At 45.8% G+C, this 25444-nt stretch overlaps 1 protein-coding gene across 1 annotated transcript in view; it reads right to left on the minus strand.

Annotated features, from left to right (window-relative positions):
- The window catches only part of LOC140428106 (sex comb on midleg-like protein 2), a 236940-nt gene that overhangs the window by 144344 nt on the left and 67152 nt on the right, over positions 1–25444 (minus strand). The window contains exon 3 of the mRNA XM_072514172.1: positions 24528–24596. Coding sequence (XP_072370273.1) covers positions 24528–24596 — 69 coding nt within the window. The remainder of the gene's footprint in view (positions 1–24527; positions 24597–25444) is intronic.

Below are 25444 nucleotides of genomic sequence, written 5' to 3' on the forward strand. Positions count from 1 at the left end.
AAGGCAACAGGTGAGGGAATTTCCGCAGCTCCCGGCGCAAGGGATCCAGGACAGAGTGATTTCGGGGGCATGGGTTGGTGAAGGTAAAGTGTCCGATATATACAGGGAAATGAGAGACGAGGGGGAGACGATGGTCGAGGAGCTGAAGGGTAAATGGGAGGAGGAGCTGGGGGAAGAGATTGAGGAGGGGCTGTGGGCAGATGCCCTAAGTAGGGTAAATTCCTCGTCCTCGTGTGCCAGGCTTAGCCTGATCCAATTCAAGGTTCTACACAGGGCGCATATGACGGGAGCAAAGCTGAGCAGATTTTTTGGAGTGGAGGATAGGTGCAGGAGGTGCACGGGAAGCCTGGTGAACCACACCCACATGTTTTCGTCATGTCCGGTATTGCATGGGTTCTGGGTGGGTGTGGCAAGAGGGATCTCAAAGGTGGTGGGGGTCTGGGTCAAACCGAGCTGGGGGTTAGCTATATTTGGGGTTGCAGAAGAGCCGGGAGTGCAGGAGGCGAGAGAGGCCGATGTTTTGGCCTTTGCGTCCCTAGTAGCCCGGCGAAGGATTCTACTTGTGGAAAGAAGCCAAACCCCCGGGTGTGGAGGCCTGGATAAACAACATGGCAGGGTTCATAAAATTGGAGCGAATAAAATACGCACTAAGAGGTTCGGCTCAAGGGTTCACCAGGCGGTGGCAACCGTTCCTTGACTATCTCGCAGAGCGATAAGGGACAACAGGAAAGACAGCAGCAGCAACCCAGGAGGGAGGGTGTATTCGGTGTTTGGGGGTTTTCTTTTTTTTTTCTTTCTTTCTCTCCATGTTTGTTGTTTATATTTATTTTTTCTGTATTATTATTTCTTTTTTCTTGTTCTTTTTCTGCACTTGTTGTTAGTTTAATATATTGTTTAAATAACGGTCAATGTACATTTTGTTACAAAGTTGTAAAAATGGAAAATTCTTTTTGATCAAAAATCTTTAATAAAATATATATTTTTAAAAAAACAATATTACAATAACATAACCAACTACCCCTCCGCCCGAGCTCCTAACTACCCCTATATTAGATTCCCGGTCTCTTATTTTACACTGCCATGCCTCTCATTTCTCGCCCTCCATTTTCCCCACTCCTCTCTTTATGCTGACGTTCAGTTTTCCTTAAAAAAGTCGATAAACGGCTGCCACCTCCGAGCAAACTCCGCAGTTGAACCTCTCAAGGCGAACGTAACCTTTTCCAGCCTGAGAAACCCTGCCATGTCGCTAACCCACACTCCTGACTTTGGAGGCTCAGAGTCCCTCCATCCCTGCAAAATCCATCTCCTGGCCACCAGGGAGGCAAAGGCCAAAACATCAGCTTCTCTTCCCCCCCCCCCACCCCCCTTCCCCCTCCCCCTCCCCCCACCCACACACACCGGGCCCCAGGATCCTCCCGATACCCCAAATGTTGCCATTTCTAGACTCGGGAGTCACCCTCCCTTCCACGACATCCGCAAATCCCTGCCAGAATCCCCTCACCTTCAGACATGCCCAGAACATGTGTACGTGGTTCGCCGGGGTACCCATACACCGCCCGCACCTGTCCTCCACTTCCTCAAAAAACCTACTCATCCGGGCCACAGTCATATGAGCCCTATGAACCACCTTGAACTGGATCACACAACGAGGATGAATTGACTCTCAAGGTCTCTTCCTAGTCCGACTTCCAACTCTTTCCCTCCTCCCCTCCTGTCTTCCCCCCCCCCCACTCCTCTTCACCTCCCCCCCCCCCACTCCTCTTCACCTCCCCCCCCCCCACTCCTCTTCACCTCCCCCCCCCCCCCCCACTCCTCTTCACCTCCCCCCCCCCCACTCCTCTTCACCTCCCCCCCCCCCACTCCTCTTCACCACCTCCCCCCCCCCCACTCCTCTTCACACCCCCCCCCCCACTCCTCTTCACCTCCCGGTAAGGACCCCTTCCCACTCCATCAACACCCTGCATATCTCCGAAACCCTCCCCTCCCCAATCCCCGTTTTTGACATCACCTTATCCTGTAGTCCCCTTAAGGGGAGGTGAGGAAAGCTTGGAACCTGCCTACGGACAACATCCCGTACCTGCAGGTACCGAAACCCATTCCCACCCGGCAACTCCAACTCCTCCTCTAATGCCTCCAGGCTCGGGAAGCCCTCCTCCATGAAGAGATGCCCAACTCTCTTAATCCCTGCCTGCTGCCACCTCCTAAAGCTCCCGTACAGTCCCCCCGGAGTGATTATAACAAACCGGTGATTATCACAGATCGGTGACCATACTCCAATCTCATGTGCTATCTCCATTGTCCCCACACCCTCAGAGCTGCCACCACCACCACCGGGCTTGTGGAGTACCGAGCCGGTGAGAACAGCAGGGGCGCCGTTAGTAAAGCTTCCAAACTTGTACCCTTGCAAGATGCCGCCTCCACACTGACCTCTCTCCCCCACTACCTAACCATCGATATGTTGGCAGCCCAGTCCCAGTAATAGTTAATAAAATTCGAAAGGGCCACGCCCCCCTCCCAAAAGTACCTTCTTCACCCTCGGGGCCTTACCAGTCCATACAAAACCCGAGATCACCGCTTTCATCTTCCTGAAAAAAGCCTTAGGGATAAAAATTGGAAGACATTGAAAAACAAACAGAAACCTCGGGAGGACTGTCATCTTCGCAGTCTGTACCCTCCCTGCCAATGACAGCGGGAGCATGGCCCACCTACGGAAGACTCCTTTCATGTGCTCAATGACCCTGCACAGATTTAACGTACGGAGCTGACCGCAGTCCCTAGCCACCTGGATCCCCAGGTACCTAAAACTCTTCCCCACCACTTTAAAATGTTAAATCTTGCTATATTTGGACATGGACTGCTTCAGTATCTGAGGAGCTGCGAATGGTGAATATTGTGCAGTCATTGAACATCTCCACTTCTGACCTTGATGATGGAAGGAAGATTATCGATGAAGCAGCTGAAGATGGTTGGGACTGGGACACTACCCTGGGGAACCCTTGCAGTGATGATGTCCTGCAGCAGAGATGATTGATCTCCAACCACCATAGCCATCTTTCATTGTGTCAGGTTGGACTCCAACCACTGGAGAGTTTTCCTCCTGATTCCCATTGACTCCAGTTTTGCTAGAGATCCCTGCTGCCACACTTGTTCAAATGCTGCCTTAATGTCAAGGGCAGTCACTTTCACTTTACCTCTGGATATCAGCTCTTTTGTCCACATTTGAACAAAGGCTGTAATGAGGCCAAGAGCTTAGCGACCCTGGTGGAACCCAAACACAGCACCAGTGAGCAGATTATTGCTGACTAAGTGCCGCTTGATAGCACTGTTGATGACCCCTTCCATTACTTTACTGATTGAGAGTGGACTGATTGGACGGTAATTGGCCAGGTTGAATTTGCGTTGTTTCTTGTGTAGAGGACCCAGCTGGGCAATTTTCCACAATGCCAGGTAGATGCCACTGTTGTAGTTGTACTGGAACAGTTTGGCTAGGGGCATGTTACATTGTGGAGCATAGGTCTTCAGTACTATTGGCGGAATATTGTCAGGGCCAATAGCCTTTGCAGCATCCAATGCCTTCAGCCATTTCTTGATATCACGTGGAGTGAATAAAATTGGATGGATATTGACATCTGTGATGCTGTAGACCTCCGGAGGAGGCAAAGGCAGATCATCCATTCAGCTCTTCTGGCCGTAGATTGTTGCAAATACTTCAGCCTCATCTTTTCACTCATGAGCTGGACTCCTCCATCATCAAGAATGGGGATATCTGTGGAGCCTCCTACTCCAGTGAGTTGTTTAAAAGATCAATTGAATTAGACAGGTCATTTTGATTGGGTGTGGTGTTGCTTAGTTTTGTCTATTACTTGCTGCTTATGCTGTTTGGCATGCAAGAAGTCCTGTGTTGAAGCTTCACCATGTTGACACCTCATTTTTAGGGACGTCTTGTATTGCTCCTGCTCTCATCTTTGAACCAGGGTTGATCCCCTGGCTTAGTGGTAATTATAGAGTGAGGAATATGCCGAGCTAGGAGGTTATAGGTTTTGGGTTGACTACAATTCTGCTGATAGCCCACAGCCTCACTGAGACCACCAAACTGCAAGGTTACCAAGAAGTGCTTTGCTTTTCTATAAAACATATGGATTTTCATTCAACAAAATGAGATTAAAAAAACATCAGGTTTGAGAATCGCAGAGGTGGCCATTTGGCCTGTCATGTTGGCATCATTTCTCAGAATGAACAATCCACTCAGTGCCAACCTCTGGACTCACTCTCATAACCCTGCACATTTTTCCTTTTTAGATTATTTAATTCCCTTTTGGATGCCTCAACTGAACCAGTCTTCAGCACACTCAGGCAGTGAGGCACTTGCTGCGTGAATAAAAAAATTTCCTCACACAAAAGTTACTTTAAATCTGCACTCTCTCATTTTTGATCCTTTCATGAATGACAACAGTTTATTCCTGTCGCCTCTCTCTAGACCCCTCATGATTTTGAATACCTCTATCAAATTTTCCCACAGCCTTCTTTTCTCTGGCAGCACAGTGGTTAGCACTGTTGCTTCACAGCACCAGGGACCCGGGTTCGATTCCCTGCTTGGGTCACTATCTGTGCAGAGTCTGCAAGTTCTACCCGTGTCGGCGTGGGTTTCCTCCAGACACTCCGGTTTCCTCCCGCAAGTCCCGAAAGACGTGCTGTTAGGTGAATTGGACAATCTAAATTCTCCCTCCGTGTACCCAAACAGGTGCCAGAGTGTGGTGACTAGGGGATTTTCACAGTAACTGTAAGCCTACTTGCGACACTAATAAAGATTATGAAAGGAAACAGTCCAACTTGACCAATCTTGCTGTACAACTGAAGTTCCTCATCCCTTGAAACATTCTCAAATCTTTTCTGCACTGTAACATGCATTGAATTCTCCTGTAAACTTGCATGGTATCACCAAACGTCTATGGTCATACATAATTACCAGTAATGGCTGTCCATCTGTCCATGAACCCTATTATTTATGAAGAGAACTTTATAAACTTATAAAACAGCCAGCCTCGAACAGTTGGTTCAGGCAAAAAAGGGGTTTCTGAGTGAATTATTACTGCTCTGAAGGTCAGTCAGCCTGTTGTGTCTGCACCAGCTCCCCAAAGTTCCAATTTTCCCACTGTCACTCCCTGCCTTCTGCTCGCAGCACTGCACATCCATCCTTTTCAAATAATTCTCCAATTATCTCTTGAATGCATCAATTGAATGAGCCTTCTGCAGGCTCTCAGGCCATGCATGCCAGATGCTAACCATGTGTTGTTATTCCACCAATGGGAGCAGTATCCCTATCGATTCTGTCCAGACCCCTCAGGACTTTGCGTACCTGTGTCAAATCTCCTCTCAACATTTTCTTTCCAAGCAGAAGTGTCAATTTCTCCAATCTTTCTGCGTAACTGAAGTTCCTCATTCCTTGAGCCATTTTAGTGAATCTCTAAGCCCGAGCTCGTACCACTTAGTCTGCCAAACACAGCCCTCTCTCCGATCAGAACTTTTCTCCTCAATTTGACAGGGACCTTTCTCAGTCCCCTACCGGAGATTCTTCTTTACTGATGCTCTGTTCCAACCACATGACCCAATGTTCATGCAGTTTTCCTTTTCTGCACAGGTGCACTGAGCCTATCCTTAGCCCAAAGAACTGAAAATGCTCAATTAGCATGAGTAGCTGCTTTGATCTGCACATGTGCAGACTTGGAATTCCCAGCATCTGCTCTCGATGAGAAGTTAATTTGGCTTTTATAAAAAATATCTTTTGGAAGTGCAAGTACACATCAACCCTCTTGTCACTTCAGCAATAAACTCTGGAAAGTTATTTAAACATGATTTGGCCTCAACAAATCCACATTCATTTTCCTTAATTAACCTGTATATGCCCAGGTAACTACTAATTTTGTCCGTATCGCCATTTCTAAAAGTTTCTAAAAATTTAAACTGACTGGCCTGGAGTTGCTTTCTGAACAAGGATGCAACATTTGTAATTCTCCATCCCTCTGGCACCACCCCAGAATACAAGCCTGACTGGAAAATGTTGGCTAGTGCCTCCACAATTTCGACTCGCTTAACATTCATTAATATCTCAACACTGACCCATGCATAAATCCCTTTTTGGTCCCTAATCAACTCCTACGTTTACCATCCTTTTACTATTTATATGCTGATAGACGATTTTAGGATTCTCTTTCAGGTTATCTGCAGTCTCTTTTCATACTCTCTTTGCTTCTATTTGCTTTTGCAGTTCCCCTGTGAAACTTCTACATACATCCTGGTTCTCGCTTCCATTATCCACCTGAAAGCCGTTATAAGCACACTTTTTCTTCTTAATCTTAATCTCGAACACTTTTGTCATCCAGTGAGCAGTGGATTTGTTTGCTCTACTTTTCCACTTTGTAGGAACTTGCCTCAACTGTGTCCATGCTCTGTCCTCTATAACGAGCACAGTAAGAAGTTTTACAACACCAGGTTAAAGTCCAACAGGTTTGTTTTAAATCACTAGTTTACGGAGCACTGCTCCTTCCTCAGGTGAATGAAGTAGGTTCCAGAAACATACATATATTATACATATATATATAATATATATATATATATATATGCAAAGTAAAAGATGCATTGTTCAGTTACCAATTTATCAGTCAACCTTTGATTCCAATTAATTTGGTCCAGATGAATTCACATACCATTGGTGAAATCAACAATTCTAGGTAGAAGGTTGTTAACTCCATTAGGGATATAAAATTTTCATGACACCCCCACAACCAAGGGGTTGTTTTGAACGTGAAAGATAATTAGTTTAAATTTCTGTTTGGAACATCCCATGTATGCCACGTTGCGACGAAGATAGATTGTAGGGAACTGCCCTTTTACTCGGGGTTCATGTATTTTTGCTCACAGGAACATGTAGCTCAGCTTTGGAACAAACAAAAAATGTAAGCCAGGCATGCAACTTCAGCAGTAATTTATATGTACTACACGCAGAATGTGGGTGGGAACTCAGGCTCAGTTTGGAGACAGTTCATAAAGAGGAAAAAAATTTGCTAAGAGCTGTGAAACAACGGTGGACAAGGATAATAGAGCTAATCGAATTGTTTAAGTCACTATGCAGATGTTGCAAGTGAAGCTCAGGCTTGAACTGGAAGTCCCAGTTGGCAGCTGTGGAAAGGTTTGAAGATGGTAATCTTGAAGAAGCTAAAGGAAGATCAGTTCAGGATTTTAGACTGAAATAGGGGTGGGTTTTTTCGTGCTTTTGTATGCAAGATGTAAGTAAATACCCAAGAAAGTCTTTATTTGGTAGTTCTGAAGAGTCATAATGGAGTTGAATATAATTTTCTCTCTCCACAGATGCTGCCAGACCTGAAGTTTTTCCAGCACTAGCTTTTTATTTCAGATCTCCAGCATCCGTAGTTTTTATGCTTTCATTATTTATTTACTAGTGTTTGCTTTACTTTATTCTTATATAGTGTAATTAATTTGTTTGAAGTATGGAATCCTGTGGCTTCATTCTTTTGGTAGATAACTGAATTTCACTTTAAATGTTAATGGTCTCTATTGGGAGTGTAACAGTTTGGGATAAAAAGTGAGCAAGACAGGATATGGAAAGCACTATTTTAATTTACCTTAAATTTAATGATAGGCGGCCAGGGATAATAGCATTGGAATAATTGAGTCCAGAGATGACAGAGTCATGGATGTAAGTCTCAACAGTGTCAGGTACAGTGGCAGGCAGTGTTATCGAGGTGAAAGCAAGGCATTCTTTTGCTGGGGAGAATATGGGATTGAAAGTACAACTCTGGATTGAATCGGACATCAAGGTCACAAATGGACATTAGCAACATGATTCAATTTCTATTTGAAAAACTTGACACTTTATATTAGTCACTAAATTTCAGTCTCAATCACCTGGCACACCAATGAAATATAATAATTTTTATTGTCACAAGTAGGCTTACATTAACACTGCAATGAAGTTACTGTGAAAAGCCCCTAGTCGCCACATTCCAGCACCTGTTTGGGTACACCGAGGGAGAAGTCAGAATGTCCAATTCACCTAACGAGCATGTCTTTCGGGACTTGTGGGAGGAAACCAGAGCACCCGGAGGATACTCACGGATACACAGGGAGAACGTGCAGACTCCACCCAGACAGTGACCCAAGGCACAATACCATATGATGTTAACACCAATCCACAAGTACTGGGAATGATCCTTGCAGAGTTGGATCAGCTTCAGGTTGGATGAAAATATCTTTTACCTGTCTGAACATGCTTCAGTTGTTCAGTTGTAAAGGCTATCACATCAAGTATCTTTAAATAGTCTTGGCATATATCAAAGTCCCTGCACCAGAATTGTCCATTATTACTACAGTATACAGGTTGGCACCTATACCATCATACAGGAAAATCATTTCAATTTGTGCAAAGCTTTCATTTGTTTAACCTAGATGGCTACAGTTTATGCATTTCCATATCTTCACATTCCTTTCTCCTGATGAAGGATGTGGAGTGTTGGAAGGATTCTAATGACCAATTAACAACAAAGTCCCGGGGTCAGACTGGAAGCCTTCCAGCTCAGACTTGAGCTTTGCCAATTGAACCACTCCGGCTCCCATTTACATATTATAGAAGAAAGGAAGACAGACTAGAGTCTTGCACAATTACAGGATGCCTCAAAGCATTTTACTGCTAATGAAGTACTTTTGAATTGTACTTAACATAGTAACGTTGGAAAATGTAGCTTTCCCTGCTCTCCTTTGAAATAGTGCCATGGGATCTTTCAGAACCACCCAAGAGGGCAGACAGGGTCTTGGTTTAATGTCGCAGAAAGTGGGCACCTCTGACAATGCAATACTCACTCCCTCGCCAGAACAGTACTAGGATGCCATTTTTGATTATTGTGCCCGTGTCCTGAAGTGAGGTCCGGACCTACAACCATTTGGCTCAATAGGTGAGAGCGCTACCAACTGAGCCACGGCTGACCAACATATGCTGTCAGTACACGGCAGTGGTGTGTTTCAAAATGGGGATTGCAACCCGTGGGTGGGTCTATTGGATGTTGACAAATGGGTCGCCAAAAATAATGTCCAGTGTGTGTCACTGTTCAGACAGACACACACACACGCACACAGACAGGCACACAGACAGGCACACAGACAGGCACACAGACAGGCACACAGACAGGCACACAGACAGGCACACAGACAGGCACACAGACAGGCACACAGACAGACAGACGAATATCTATGGTTGCAGTGCAGGTTTCCGCACTCCCCGGGCTCTAACTGACACCACTGGCACAACTCCCCTGATGAAACACAGTCACGTTCTACCCAACACTCTGCCTTCTACATACTCTGTAGTAAAAGCAGAATACAGTTCACTGACTAAGGGCAATGGGAGAGTGCGTCTGCATTTCTCTTGCTTGTCCTCACCCACAGTCCCATTAAAACACACACCGGCGAAATGTACAGAATTTAAACTCGCCCAGGAAGACTCGACGTTTTGTCGATTATTTTCTCTCTCTCGCTTCAAACTTGTGAGTAGACCAAAAAATGGAAACATGTTTCACTGATTTGTAATTTAACTCAGCCTGGCTTGTTGCTTCACTCTCTCTCCCCTTTGTCGAGGGATCCATCTGGTTTGGGGCTACTCCATTTCAACGCAACTCCTCCCAGGGTCATGGGGGAAGACAGGAGTCCAGCCTCAGTAACAACTCCAAGTGTGGCTGAAGACCACGAGTACAGGTTGTGAACAAAATGTTCTGGTCCAGTTTAACATAACTGCCATATTTTACAGAAGTGAACTTCAGGTCAGTTGTTGCACCTTCAATCCATACTTTGGTGGAGCTTCACAAAATACCATGAACCTATGTACACTGCCTGACTTTCATTGCACCTTCCCCCTATCCAGCCTCATTTTGTTTAGGTGATGTTTGTAAAGATTTAAGGCAAAATCACTGGCTTGAGAAAACAAAATTTACAGTCAGAATTTCAACTGTTACAAACTGTGGTCCAATCTTATTCTCTATATACTGCTTTACAATTATTGATTTAGTGAATCAGCTAATTTTGTAGCATTATTACTCAACAAATGAGAAGGGACAGTGCAAACAATACAGATAAAGATTCACTCAATCCAAGCAGATTTCACAAGAATCACATAGCATTGAGTAAATAAGACCATAGACCATAAGACATAGGAGTGGAAGTAAGGCCATTCGGCCCATCGAGTCCACTCCACCATTCAATCATGGCTGATTTCAACTCCATTTACCCGCTCTCTCTCCATAGCCCCTAAATTCCTCGAGAAATCAAGAATTTATCAACTTCTGTCTTAAAGACACTCAACGTCCCGGCCTCCACCGCCCTCTGTGGCAATGAATTCCACAGACCCACCACTCTCTGGCTGAAGAAATTTCTCCTCATCTCTGTTCTAAAGTGACTCCCTTTTATTCTAAGGCTGTGCCCCCGGGTCCTAGTCTCCCCTGCTAATGGAAACAACTTCCCTACGTCCACCCTATCTAAGCCATTCATTGTCTTGTAAGTTTCTATTAGATCTCCCCTCAACCTCCTAAACTCCAATGAATATACTCCCAGAATCTTCAGACGTTCATCGTATGTTAGGCCTACCATTCCTGGGATCATCCGTGTGAATCTCCGCTGGACCCGCTCCAGTGCCATTATGTCCTTCCTGAGGTGTGGGGCCCAAAATTGCTCACAGTATTCTGCAGCTCGCAATGGGATCTGCCAGCTCCCACATCAAGCAGCTCAAGCAATAGCTCACAACTGGCCATCCATGAGGCGTCGAGGACCAACAGCAGAGGAATTATACTCCACCACAATCTGCAATCTTATAGTCTGGTGTATCCCTTGCCACCGTCATCAAGCCAGTGGACGAATCCTTGTCCAATGAGTGCAGGAATGCATACCAGGAGCAATACAAGGCTTAAGAGAGAGAGAGAGGTTCCAAGCGGGTTAAGTTACAACACAAGAATAACTGCATGCCAACAGTGGAATCACCATGCTAAAGACAGAGCTAAGCAATTCCATAATCATGGATCTAATCAGAGCTCTGCCATATCCAGTTGTGAATAGTGATGGACAATTAATCAACTAACCAGAGGCAGCAGCTCAAAAAATATCCTCATTCCCAATGATCGCAGAGCCTAGCCATCATGGAAGAAACCAGGCTGAATCATTTGCAAACATTTTCAGCCTGAAGTGTCAAGTGAGTAATCCATCTTAGCCTCCTCCAGAGATCCCCACTATCACAAATGGCAGCATTCAGACATGCAATATCATAACAACAGCTGAAGAGACTGAATACTGCAAAGTCGAAGTGCACGGACCACATCTTGGTTCAGAACTGAAAACCAGAACTAGCCATTAGCCAAACTGTACTAGGTAGGATCCCTGCATCCTCGTCACAATTCACCCTCCTAGGTTGTGTCGTAGGCCCCAGCAACAACTGCTGCTTCATCAACAGTCTTCCCTCCAACCAAAAGTCAGAAATTGGTGCATTAGCTGATGATTGCAGTGCTCAGTTCCATTTGTTACTCAGATACTGTTACAGTTCATGCCTACTTGCAGCAAGACCTGGACATCACAGGCTTGGCCAGGCGATGGCCATCTCCAGCAAGTCAGAATCTAACCACCTCCCCAGTGATATTCACACAGCTGACTCCCTCGACATCCTGGAAGGTTACCATTGACGAGAAGCTGAACTGGACCACCCATATAAATACTATGGCTACAAGAATAGGTCAGAAGCTCATAATTCTACAGCGAGTCACTCACCTTCTGACTTCGATAGACCTGTCCATCATTTATAAACAAATTGTCAGTGGCACACATTTCACTTTCCTGGATGAGTGCAGTTCCAACAGTAGAAACGTGACACCACAGGACAAAGTAGCCCACATGATTGGCACTCAATCCACACTCAGCACAACAGTGGTAGCAGTTTGTATCATCAAGAAGATGTATTGCAGTAACTCTTCAGGGCACCTTTGACATCACCTTCCAAAACTACCTCCACCACCCAGAAGAACAGGGTAGCAGACCATTGGGAACACCACCACCAGCAAGTTTACCTCAAAAGTCACACAGCAGCATGACTTGGAAATATAACACCATTCCATCATCGTTAAGTAAATAATCTGGAACTCCTTCTCCCAACAATATGGATGTACATATACCACATGGACTGCAGCAGTTCAAGATGACTGTTCACCACCACCTACTCAAAGGCAATTAGGGATGGGCAATAAATGCTAGCCTTGGCAGAGAGGCTCACATCCCAAAAATCATCAAAAAATCCCAGGATTTAGAATGTCCTGTAAATTACATTAAGTTATGAATAATTTTGAAAGATTAATAATAATGCATCACAAATTAAAAAGGTTCAGGAAAAGGGATTGCATCACGATTATTCATATAAACTAAGCACAGCTGTTTTCTCATATGCATTACATACAAGGTTATAAACAATATTGTTCATAGTATATAAAATATACAAAAAAGTACAATGGGATTTGCTTTGCTAAAAAGTTATATGCTTGTGATTTTTTAAATAATAGAACAATGTTTTAACTAATAGAAGCCATGATATGGAGATGCCGGCGTTGGACTGGGGTGAGCACAGTAAGAAGTCTTACAACACCAGGTTAAAGTCCAACAGGTTTGTTTCGATGTCACTAGCTTTTGGAGCGCTGCTCCTTCCTCAGGTGATTGAAGAGGCATGTTCCAGAAACACATATATAGACAAATTCAAAGATGCCAAACAATGCTTGGAATGCGACCATTAGCAGGTGATTAAATCTTTACAGATCCAGAGATGGGGTAACCCCAGGTTAAAGAGGGGTGAATTGTATCAAGCCAGGACAGTTGGTAGGATTTCGCAGGCCAGATGGTGGGGGATGAATGTAATGCGACGTGAATCCCAGGTCCCGGTTGAGGCCGCACTCATGTGTGCGGAACTTGGCTATAAGGTTCTGCTCGGCGGTTCTGCTCGGCGATTCTGCGTTGTCGCGCGTCCTAAAGGCCGCCTTGGAGAACGCTTACCCGGAGATCAGAGGCTGACTGCCCTTGACTGCTGAAGTGTTCCCCGACTGGAAGGGAACATTCCTGCCTGGTGATTGTTGCGCGATGTCCGTTCATTGAATGTCCGTCCGAATGAATGGACATCGCGCAACAATCACCAGGCAGGAATGTTCCCTTCCAGTCGGGGAACACTTCAGCAGTCAAGGGCATTCAGCCTCTGATCTCCAGGTAAGCGTTCTCCAAGGCGGCCTTCAGGACGCGCGACAATGCAGAATCACCGAGCAGAAACTTATAGCCAAGTTCCGCACACATGAGTGCGGCCTCAACCGGGACCTGGGATTCATGTCGCATTACATTCATCCCCCACCGTCTGGCCTGCGAAATCCTACCAACTGTCCAAGCTTGATACAATTCACACCTCTTTAACCTGGGGTTACCCCATCTCTGGATGCATAAAGATTTAATCACCTGCTAATGGTCGCACAACAAGCATTGTTTGGCATCTTTGAATTTGTCTATATGTGTTTCTGGAACATACCTCTTCATTCACCTGAGGAAGGAGCAGCGCTCCGACAGCTAGTGACATCGAAACAAACCTGTTGGACTTTAACCTGGTGTTGTAAGACTTCTTACTTAACTAATAGAACAAAGTGTTCAAATTTCTGTAAATGTTAACAGTCTCTAACTATGTGGGAAGTAGAAAAGGGTTAAATGGTTGACATGTTTTAACACAGGACAATAGGAATCATTATCAAAGATATAACATGGTTCACTGGCTATGATGAGCATTATGGCATATAAATGATGACAACAGGAAGATGCTGGAAAAGCAGATCAGACTCAGGAGAAAAGAAAAACTAAAGAACATGCCAATGGCACCAAGGATGCAGAATACCAAGCACAAGTGGTGGCAGTGTACACTATCTATAAGATGTATCACAGAAACTCCTGACTCATCCCCCAAATTTGTGCATCTTCTGCTATGGAGAAAATAGAGTTAAAGCTAAGGTCTAAAATGATCAACATTGAAGCAAAAAGCGACACAATCTAAACATTGGAAACAGTGATGGCTTACAAAGCTCAGTTCAACATGTTTATTTTGGTTTACCTATTTATAATACAAGTTATTTCATACGTTGATTTCAGAAAATTGATTTTACATTACAATCGCTCAATGGGCAGTTGTATACATGAAAAAGGATACTTCTACACAACATTGATACTTTAAACTTTTAAAATCCACTGGTTTGTGTCACAGAAATGTGATAATGCAAATATGCAAAACCAATTTTAAATTTGTTCATAAATATTGGGTTATCCTTGTAGCCATTGAGTTGGCCACTTCCCGACTTAAAATGGAGAACCGCAAAGGCTGAAGGGAAATTTAGCCAACACAGGCAAAGACTTGCAAGTGCAGAAATCATGTATATTGGAACCTGCAAAACAACCAGACAGTACTGAAACCAGCAGCCATCTACATAGTAATGCAGCAGCCATCTGCATAGTAATGTGCGATTCCAAGGCACGATGCCAACAGTCAAGGTAAATAAAGCCAAGCTAGACTCCTCGGCGCCAGCAGGAGCCAAGACAAAGGAAGGCCAACGGACACTTGGGGACCGCCCAGCGATCAGGGAGCCGCTCCAGCATTGGAGAAATCGATCCAAGTGATCGGAAAGTAGTCCAATCACTTGGAACTAGGTACGGGGTCCACCCCGAAGGGCAGGAAGCCCCTGGGGACTATAAAGTAAAGCCCCCAAGTTCAAATCGTCCTTCTTTGGCAGGGTCACTCAGCAACTTGAACCAACCCGTGACAGTGACCTGCCTCGCTGCCATCAACCAAGTAAGTCTCAAGTCAACGCTCGCTACGAGATAGGCGCTCCTAGCTACCAGTCCATACCAGCTTTTGAATCCTGCAGACTCAGGACCTGAACAAAAGGCTATTTGTTCCCCTGACCTGGTGGGCCAGTCCGAAGCGAAGTATAGGCCTGTCAGTTATCGAAATAGCCTAGAAAGTAGAGTTTATGCATGAGTAGCGATTTACTGTGTATAATAAATGTGTTTTGATTTAAATCTTACTAATTGGTGTGTTGAGTGATTGATCATTACTTGAACTGGAACCTCGTGGTGGTATCATAAAGATACCTGGCGACTCTAGAGCAAAGGTTAAACAAACAGAGCAAATTACGAATTAAGAGCAAACCAAAAGTTAGCAACATATTACTGGCAACATCCCGACGGGACCCGATCTAGAAGTGGCTTAACCACTCCGGGAGAACCCAAAATTTGAATTAGAAATCCAATTGGAAACAGAAAACCACAAGTGTTCAAGCAGTTCTGATCAATCCTCATAATTCGGAAGAGAGTGTTAATGCATGCGTAACTAACAGGGCTCTAAGGTAAACTGATAGATTTTTGTTGCGACAAAACTGTCGGGAGTTTGTATTCCGGAAAATAGCGAAAGCCGTACCCGTAATTACAGCACCGCTTTAATACCACTAGTTCCAAATTTAAAGAGAAGTATTCAGAGAGGAAAGATGGCAATGCAACGTCTCATGAACCCCGAAGAATTTGTGGTCGCAGCGACCAGCAGCAGAGTAGGACAGTGTCCCGTTTGGGAAGACGAAATCAGAAAGTACCTCAAAGGGAAAGGATGGCCCCTTTGGAGCGAATTCTGTAACAATGAGGAAACAGGACCCGGGAGTATAGGATATACTTGGTGGGAGAACCTGAGCGAAATCCATAAGAAAAGCTTGGGAAAAGCTCGCAAGCCGATGGCAATTGTGTCCTGTTTGGCACAATTGCGAGGCACTGAGGAGGTCGTTTGGACGCTCCGGAAAGAGATAGAAGGAGTACATCAAATGGGCAAGGTCGATGTAAGTGAGGTTGAGAAAGAGAACATAGAGTTGAGAAGGAAGTTAGCAGCAAAGGACGGAGAGGTGGATGATGCCAAGTGGGCACACCAGTCTTGTCTGGCGCACCTAAGCAGCTTCCAGACACAGTATGAAAAGGCCTATCAGGACACGCAACATGCAGTCCTGGTAAGAGAGGAAACAGAGAAGCAGGTAGAGGCATTGCAAAGGCAGTGTAGCGACCTGAAAGCAGCATTAAGAGCATTCCATACGACCACCACGGAGCACAGACAAAGCTCACTAGATCACGCAAAGTGGCGGAAGCAGATTGCAGAACTGCAATCTTTACTTTCAGTTCAGAAAGGATTCCAGAGCACCTTTGGATCCCAGTTAGGTGCAGGAGACGGCCGGATTGGGAAGAATTAAATGAGACTGTGCATAAATATGTTCAGGGAACATGTGCGCAAGGAAAGCCCCAGAAGAGAAGAGCGCCCAACCCCCCCACAGAGCAGATAGTTCAGGCACCAATGAATCCAGTAACCACCACCACACATTCACAGCGGAAGAAGACACGGAATTCCTGTACACGACCCCCTGAACCGTGACCCAATTACGGGACGCGTGCGAGAAAATCACACCGTTCCTCCCCACCTCAGACCCCCACCACTTCTTTGCCAGAGTAAAGCAGCAGGCGACCATGTACGGCCTGGACGAGCGTGAGCACGTGAAGCTCACAGTTTTGAGTTTAGATCCTTCGGTCGTAGCAGCCCTTCCCGACCCACAGAATGTAGGAGGAGGCACCCTTGCAGAGATGCATGCAGCGATCCTAGACGCGATCGGCTACAACAGAGGTGACCCCGTAGAAGGCCTGAATAAGTGCAGGCAGAAAAAGACGGAACACCCCACAGAGTTTGCTGGATGCCTGTGGATCCATTTCACAGCAGTTTTGGGAAATTTAAAATGTGCCCATTGGTCCCAAGACGGTATGGCCAAATGGACCCACACCCTTATCTCCCATGCCACAGAGGCAGGACAAAAAGCCTGTATGAATTATGACCCCTCAGAGGAAGCTCACAATGAGAAATGGGTTTTAAAAAGATTGTCCCGCTCCTGGGAGCAGTCTGTACAAAACAAACCTGCAGTTAGGAAACCCGAGGAACAACAGGCAGAAGCAGACATCCAAGCGGTGAAAACGCACCAGAACCCCGCATGGGTGAACAAAGGCAGGAACAGCCCCCCACAAAAGCCACAGGAGTGTTACAACTGTGGACATTTAGGACACTTTGCACGAGAATGTAATGCCCCACAAAAGCCACAGAGAGCCCAGCAGGCAGGCACCCTGAATAAGAATAGGACAGAGCCCATACATAGCGTAGGCACCCGTTCAGACCAGTCGGACCTGAACGGAACGGACTGACTGTGTTCGGGCTCCCCCAGTCGGGTCTGCGTCAACCTTTGGGATAGGTCCGGCCGACCAGTAGTTGCAGCAAAGATACGGGGACAGCCCATCGAATTTCTCTGGGACACAGGGAGGGTCCTGCACCACAATTAATTCCTCCACCATATTCCAGAAAGACACGTGGCCCACGACAGCCACCATCACCCTCAGCGGTTTCACAGGCCACTCACAGCAGGGACATATCACCACCCCTGTACCCATTCAAATCGGCAACATCACCACCAAGCACCCCATAGTTTTAGTCGACCTGCCCCACACAGCAGAACACATTTTGGGAATCGATTTTATGAATTCCCACAACCTGTCCTTTGGTCCAGTCAACCAGTGTTTGGAGAATGGCAAAATCCGCTAGAGCCCCCGCAACGCTTACAATAGGAGAATATGCAAACAAGATTAGCGCAGTCGGCGATTTCTGGTTTGACCCGACCACAATTAGCACAGACAAGCAGGTTAGGGCAGTTCTGCAGAAGCACAGGACAGCATTCGCGACCCACAAACACGGCTGTGGCCGGATGACTGGTTCCATTCAAATCACAGGACCTGACCCTAGACCCCAAAAGCAATACGGATTTCCCCAAGACGCAGAGGGAGAAATCGCAAAAGTTATCGACAGCTTATTAGAGCAGAGCGTATTCAGATCAGTAGCCTCCACTAATAATGCCCCATTTGGCCAGTGAGAAAGCCTGATGGATCATGGCGAATGACCATCGATTACTGGGAACTCAACAAAGTCACCCCCGCAGCAGCCCCCACGGTAGCCACAAGTCCCGAGACCATGCTCAAACAGGGACTCAACTCACAATACTTTACGGTTTTGGACATCAGTAATGGATTCTGGTCCATTCCATTGGCAAAAGCGTGCCAATACAAATTTGCCTTCACTTTTAAAAATCAGCAGTACACGGACATGCCTTCCACAACTCCCCCTCCATTTTCCACCGACAGCTGGCAAATGGATTATCAAAATTTTCTCGCCCCAAATGTCTGGTCTAGTATGTGGACGACCGGTTACTGCAGACAGACACCAAGGCAGAGCACATTGAGCTTCTGGCCGAACTCCTACAGAAAATTGGTTGCAAAGTAAACCCCAAAAAGGCTCAGATTTTGGAAAACAAAGTGATATATTTGGGTACGATTATCACGCACGGTAAACGTGAGATCGAGCACAAAAGAATTGACTCGATTGCCAAATTGCCCCTTCCCCAGAATGTTTCAGCCCTCCGGTCGTTTTTAGGACTGGTTGGCTACTGCCGAAACCATATTGACGGTTTCGCCAGCAAGGCAGCACCCCTCTCAGACCTCCTAAAGAAAGGAGCCCCCTGGGAATGGCTTCCGCAGCATACGGATGCTGTGGATGCTTTGAAAAGAGCCCTCATTGCAGCCCCCGCACTACAAGTTCCAGACCCGCTTTCGCCCTATGCTATAGAGATAGCAAGCACAGACCGCACCCTTTCGGCCGTGCTCCTCCAGGAACGGTACGAACAATTAAGACCCGTGGCTTCGCCTCCAGACTTTTAGATCCTGTGGCGCAGGGATTTTCGGCCTGTGAAAGGCACCTGCTCGCAGTTTTCTGGGCAGTTCAATATTTTTCCTACATAACCGGACTAAACCCCATCACAATCCTCATGGAACACACCCCCACCCAACCTTTACTTGACGGACGACTCAAGGACGGTACAGTTAGTCAGATTAGAGCAGCTAGATGGACCCTTCTTTTGCAGGGACGGGACATCACTGTTAAAAGGACCAAGACCCACACTTTCTTAGCAGATAACCTTCAATACCCAGGCACCCCCCATGAATGTGAAATCACCTCACCGCACCACAACACAGGCCCCTTTATTGCGAAAACACCCCCCAGAAAGATAGGTAGTTCACCCCAGAGCCCCCAGCCCACAGACACGTGCGAACCCTTAAGGATTTATGTGGATGGATCTTCCACAGTATTAGAAGGGAAGCACATTACAGGATGCGGCATTTGTGGTGAGGATGCGCAGGGACGCGCCCTAGAAGAAATCTCCTTAAAGCTACCAGGCCTCTTAGGCGCGCAAGTGGCAGAACTAGCAGCCGTGGCATATATTATAGATCACTCAGATTCCTTCCCCAGTCCAGCAGACATATACTCGGACAGCCTCTATGTCTGCCACAGCCCTACAGAATTCCTACTCCTGTGGAAAGCAAGAGGATTTGTTTCCGCAGACGGAAAACCCCTCCCTTCAGCCCCATTGCTCCGCCACATTTTAGAAAAAGCACAGAACAGGACATTCGGCTTTGTTAAAGTTCGAAGTCACCACCGTTCCTCCCCCCGCCTGGAAATGTAAAGGCCGACGCACTGGCAAAAGCAGGTTCCAGGCACGGATATTTTTGGACCCCCCCCCCGAAAGCGCACCAGTGAATGCAGTTCAGGTCTCGCAGACTAATATCGAGGATTTAGTGCAGGCCCAGAAGCAGGATAGCAATCTTGGAGATTATGAAAGGAAAATTTACAGCACCCTATGATAGATTTAAAAATGCACTGACCACACAGTGTGGTGTTAAAAGACACCCTTTATGTGGTTCCTGAACAGGACAGGAATGAACTTATTTGTTTATTCCATGACAGTCATGGTCATCAGGGAATTGATCCCACTACAGCCCACCTCAGGCAGCTCTGTTGGTGGCCCAGTTTAAAAGAAGACGTAACGCACTACGTTGAGAATTGCCTTATCTGTGCCCAGAACAGTCCGGACAGATACGCAAAGAAAGCTCAACTTAGCCACACCCGCCCCGTTAACGGCCCCTGGACTAACCTCCAGATCGATTTTATAGGACCATTGTCCCCTTGCAGTAATGGTTACAAATACGTATTAGTTGTCATAGACACTTTTACGAAATGGGTAGAGGCATTCCCATCCAGAATGAACACGGCAAAGACCACCGCAAAGATCTTAACCCACCACATCTTTACGAGATGGGGACTCCCCCGCAGCATTGAATCCGACCAAGGTTCCCATTTTACGGGACATGTCATAAAGAACGTCCTCACGATATTTGGCATTACCCAAAAATTCCACATCGCATACCACCCCCAGTCAAGTGGTATCGTGGAGCGCATGAATCGGACCCTAAAGTCAACCCTCAGAAAAATGGTCCAACAGAATAACACCACTTGGGATTCAGTCCTCCCTTTTGCGTTGATGTTCTTGAGAAATACTGTCTCAACATCCACAGGTTACACCCCACACACTCTCATGACCGGACGCCACATGAAAGGCACAGAATTTTTATTAGGATTGGACTTGACCAGCCTCGAAGGGAGGGCCCTCACACACGAGAACGCAGTAAAGCAGTTAGTGAAAAATGTAACGGCTCAGCTAGCAGCCGCAGTAAGATTAGGTACACGGAAGAAACAGAGCAAGTCCTGTTTAGACAAGACAGTGCATGCGACTGAGTTGGAGGTAGGACAGCAGGTCATGCTCTCAATTCACAACCTCGGCACATTCCGGTCACCAAAGTATTCGGGTCCGTACTCCATTGCGGACAAAGTAAGCCCCTCCATCTACAAAATCAAGTACCCCAACGGAAAGACTACGTGGTTCCATATTAAGCAGCTTAAGGCATATGGCCCACAGTCCAACCACGCACATCACGTCATGCTCGACGCAGCAGACCACACCCCGCCCACACCCAATGTATCCCTACCCTCCAACACACCCACCACATCCACGGACTCGCCCTCGACTCCACCCCCGACCTCAGACTCCGCCCCGGAACGCCCACAGACAGCAGCAGCGGCGGCAGCAGCGACTGTGACTCAGACAATAGCCACAGCACGCCCCCCTACTATCCCCATGCAACAGGACCCACACCCAGTGAATCTCACCACGATTCGAGTGATCCCTGCCTCATCACATTCCGCCACAAACCACCGCCCGACGATGACGATTCCGTCCCCACAGAACTAGACACCACCTTTTGGCACCGCGATAACTCATACAGGCTCGTCTGGAACGACGAGATGGACCCCAAATCGCACCATGCAGTCCTTATACATTAGAGAGTCTGGCATCCGGGAGAAGATGACGACTTTGAGTCTGACTCCCAAAGCGAGAACCCATTTGCGACCCTGTTCGCAACTGATAACTGAGGTGTCCAGATGATGTTTTAAAAAGGATCCGCTTGGGAGAAACGGAGTCCTTTCTGATGGAACCTGCAGCATGTTGTTTGTTACTGTTAGTGTTAAATGTTGTTTGTAAGATCGGAATTTTTTTTTCCACGGCCCCACGTCTTATTTGTCTGTATAAACCTTTGCGAACTTGCCAGCACACTCATCGGCAGAAACCGCTGAGAGCTTGCCAGACCCCCGTTCAAAACTACACTTCTGGTTCGAAGGTAGAACCAATATGGCAACCCCCACGATGACTACATTTTTGCCCGTTCTTGTCGGTTGCTCAGGCAGTGGAGAAACAGCATTGGTCTCCGCCCTGCCTGAGGACCCCCCCCTCTGGTCAGCTACGCTCGGGTAGAGAACGCACGGCATTGGTCGGCGTCCTACCCGGGGATTCCATCCAATTCTTACCCGTCGCGGGCCATACGCACCTCATTTCGGCAATTTTCATTCAAAAAGTTGTGTTTTGTTTTCAGGCGACCCTTAGGTTGCCTTCCCTTTGCTATTTACATCCTCAAACATTTGGATGGTAAATCGCACAGCCTGCGAGACGGCTCGCACTGTTTCAGTATTTGTTAAGAGTGTCTTGTCCGGAATATTCGGTTTAAAAATAAAAATGAGGGAGTCATACATGGTGACAAATCATAAAGGGAGAATTGGCACAAAAGGACAGACATACCAACAGACGAGATATTAAACCAAGATAGGAACAGACACTATGCTTGATCCCACAGAACTCCAGAAGCTCCAGGAAAAGAGACGTGACGGAAAAGAAGAGAAGAGAAGGAAGAAGACAACAATGAAGACGTCATACGTGTATTGCGTCGTTATTGCAATGTGCATTCGGTTGCGCGCGAACGCAAACCCCCTGAATCCAACCCCCCCAGCCGTTAATGATTCACTTCCCCATAGCACCCAGAGCCCAGTAACAGGCAACACCACACCATCATGGTGTGATAAGCTCATAACGTGGTACTCCCTTTCCTACGTAGTCGAATCCCTATTAGTGTTGGCGATACTCTGCAGCATCGTGCAGACTAACCGCATGAGGAAATGGAGAAGGAGAGCCTACCGCGCTCGAACCCCGCTATACAGAATAAGATCCCCTATGTTCAGTTATCCCCAGGACCACGAACCCCTCGATCTAGAATAAAGGACATTCGTTTGCGTTCTTCTGTAAATAAAGAAATGGAAAGATTGTACAACCCGGTGTTTGACTGCCAAGCCAGGAAAAATATAAATGCTGCTTTCATTTTGTATTGTTTAGGAAGTTAGTATGATTGAATGTTTGAGTGAGTGTAGTTTGAGAATAGTTAGAGGTACCGTTTTTTAAATTTTGTAATGCATGTCCCTGTTTTGACATAGCGCCAGTTAGAATGTTAGTTAAAAAAATTTCTTGCACAGTTATGGTCAGTGTAGAGGCCATAGAAGAGTGCTCGCCGGGTCAGGGAATTAAGACAACGCAGTTATGTGATCCTTCACGCTTCGCGTTAGGATCACAAGGAGGGTGTGTAGCCATCTGAGTTGGCCACTTCCCGACTTAAAATGGAGAACCGCAAAGGCTGAAGGAAAATTCAGCCAACACAGACAAAGACTAGCAAGTGCAGAAATCATGTATATTGGAACCTGCAAAACAACCAGACAGCACTGAAACCAGCAGCCATCTACATAGTAATGCAGCAGCCATCTGCATAGTAATGTGCGATTCCAAGGCATAATGGCAACAGTGAAGGTAAATAAAGCCAAGCCAGACTCCTCGGCACCAGCAGGAGCCAAGACAAAGGAAGGCCAACGGACACTTGGGGACCGCCCAGCGATCAGGGAGCCGCTCCAGCATGGAGCCGCTCCAGCATTGGAGAAATCGATCCAAGTGATCGGAAAGTAGTCCAATCACTTGGAACTAGGTACGGGGTCCACCCCGAAGGGCAGGAAGCCCCTGGGGACTATAAAGTAAAGCCCCCAAGTTCAAATCGTCCTTCTTTGGCAGGGTCACTCAGCAACTTGAACCAACCCGTGACAGTGACCTGCCTCGCTGCCATCAACCAAGTAAGTCTCAAGTCAACGCTCGCTACGAGTTAGGCGCTCCTAGCTACCAGTCCATACCAGCATTTGAATCTTGCAGACTCAGGACCTGAACGAAAGGCTATTTGTTCCCCTGACCTGGTGGGCCAGTCCGAAGCTAAGTATAGGCCTTTTAGTGATAGAGAAATAGCCTAGAAAGTAGAGTTTATGCATGAGTAGTGACTTACTGTGTATAATAAATGTGTTTTGATTTGCATCTTACTAATTGTTGTGTTGAGTTATTGATCATTACTTGAACTTGAACCTCGTGACGGTATCATAAAGATAGCTGGCGACTCTAGAGCAAAGGTTAAACAAACAGAGCAAATTGCGAATTAAGAGCCAACCAAAAGTTAGCAACATCCTGAAAAGAATCCCAATTGGTTTCTGCATCAAGCTGAGAATTACATTTGTTACAAAATGCACTCTATCCTCTGCATGATGCAGAGCTCTGCTATTTTCATTGTCAAATGTTATACGGTTATAATAATAGCATTTTGTACAATAAACTCATGTGAAGCTGTAACAAATTAACAAGTGAAAAACAGACATCCTTTGGCAAGGTCATGTCAGTCATCAAATGTTGAAAAATGCCAAGCTCATCAAAAAACTCAATCCTTCTCAACTCGTGCAATTACTCAGGCAAATTATGTGAAGTAAAGAAAAACAATTAATTTTTAAAAAGGAATGCGGAATTGTAATTTAACTACTTCAGTAGTGTAAAACTTGTTTGCATACAAATACAAGATGTTTGACAAAGGTTACAACAGTAAATAGAAAAATAGGGTATTTTCAAGCCATTGGTAAATAACACAATTGTAAACCACATACAGCACAAACTACCAACATAACCTATATTGGTATATAAACAAAACAAATCAAATACTGTTCAAGTGTCATTAAAAAAAAAAATAGTATCAATCTCCCTTACATATCACTCAAGAATGCTTACCACTGATCTTCAGAGGGTTATTTGGTACATGGCTCTTCCCAGCTTTTTCTTTTCGATTTCCTTTTGTATCTAAAGAAGCGTAAATATGGTGCTTTCAGTACATTAATCATTCTTCCAAAATATGAGCAAGTTCTTTACATTGCAAGATAAAGTGATTGGAGTTTGATTTATGGTTCATAAAGAAACCGTCAATAGCTTTGAAAATGCAGACATAGTTGGTCATGTTATCTAATGTAGTGCACATGCCTTAAATATTGTTCTCTCCACGGTTTTTGCCCGACCTAATGATTGTTTGAAGCATTTTCTGTTTATTTCAGTTTGACACCTGCGCTATTTTACTTATGGTCAGAACATTCCTCCTTCCTCAAGTGATGATTCAGGACACTGGGAAATCCACTCACTATACTGCTACGGCTAATTGTGCTATCAGAGTTGACTCACATCCTGTTACATGGGACGGTGAATCCGAAAGTGAAAGAATTGATTTTAAAGAATAGCCAAGACAGACAGATTGAAAGGAGTAATGAATTGTAGACAGGGGGAGCTCTTTGAAAATTTGGGAGCTTTATTCATTCACAATTTGCATTCAAAATTCATGAGCAGCAACTGGTATTAATTTTTAAAATCTTTCAGTTGTACCTAAAATACGAAATACCTCTCCACAATGAAATCATGTGTCCAAAGAATCGGGGATTACAATACACTGATTTAACTTGCATTCTTGCAATCAGTGCACTCAAACAAGGTTCCACGTGCATGGTATAAATAGTAGCTTGGATGACCATTTGAACGAATTCTGATAAGAATGAGTGCTGTGAAGTACCTCTGGTTCTGTTGGTTTGGCCCCAAACGTTTTTGTGTTATGACATTAAGCGGAGTGATATCCATACCTCCGAAATGATGTCCAAGAAGTTGAT

This window comes from Scyliorhinus torazame, chromosome 8 (genome assembly GCF_047496885.1).
Source record: "Scyliorhinus torazame isolate Kashiwa2021f chromosome 8, sScyTor2.1, whole genome shotgun sequence".
Lineage (NCBI taxonomy): Eukaryota > Metazoa > Chordata > Chondrichthyes > Carcharhiniformes > Scyliorhinidae > Scyliorhinus > Scyliorhinus torazame.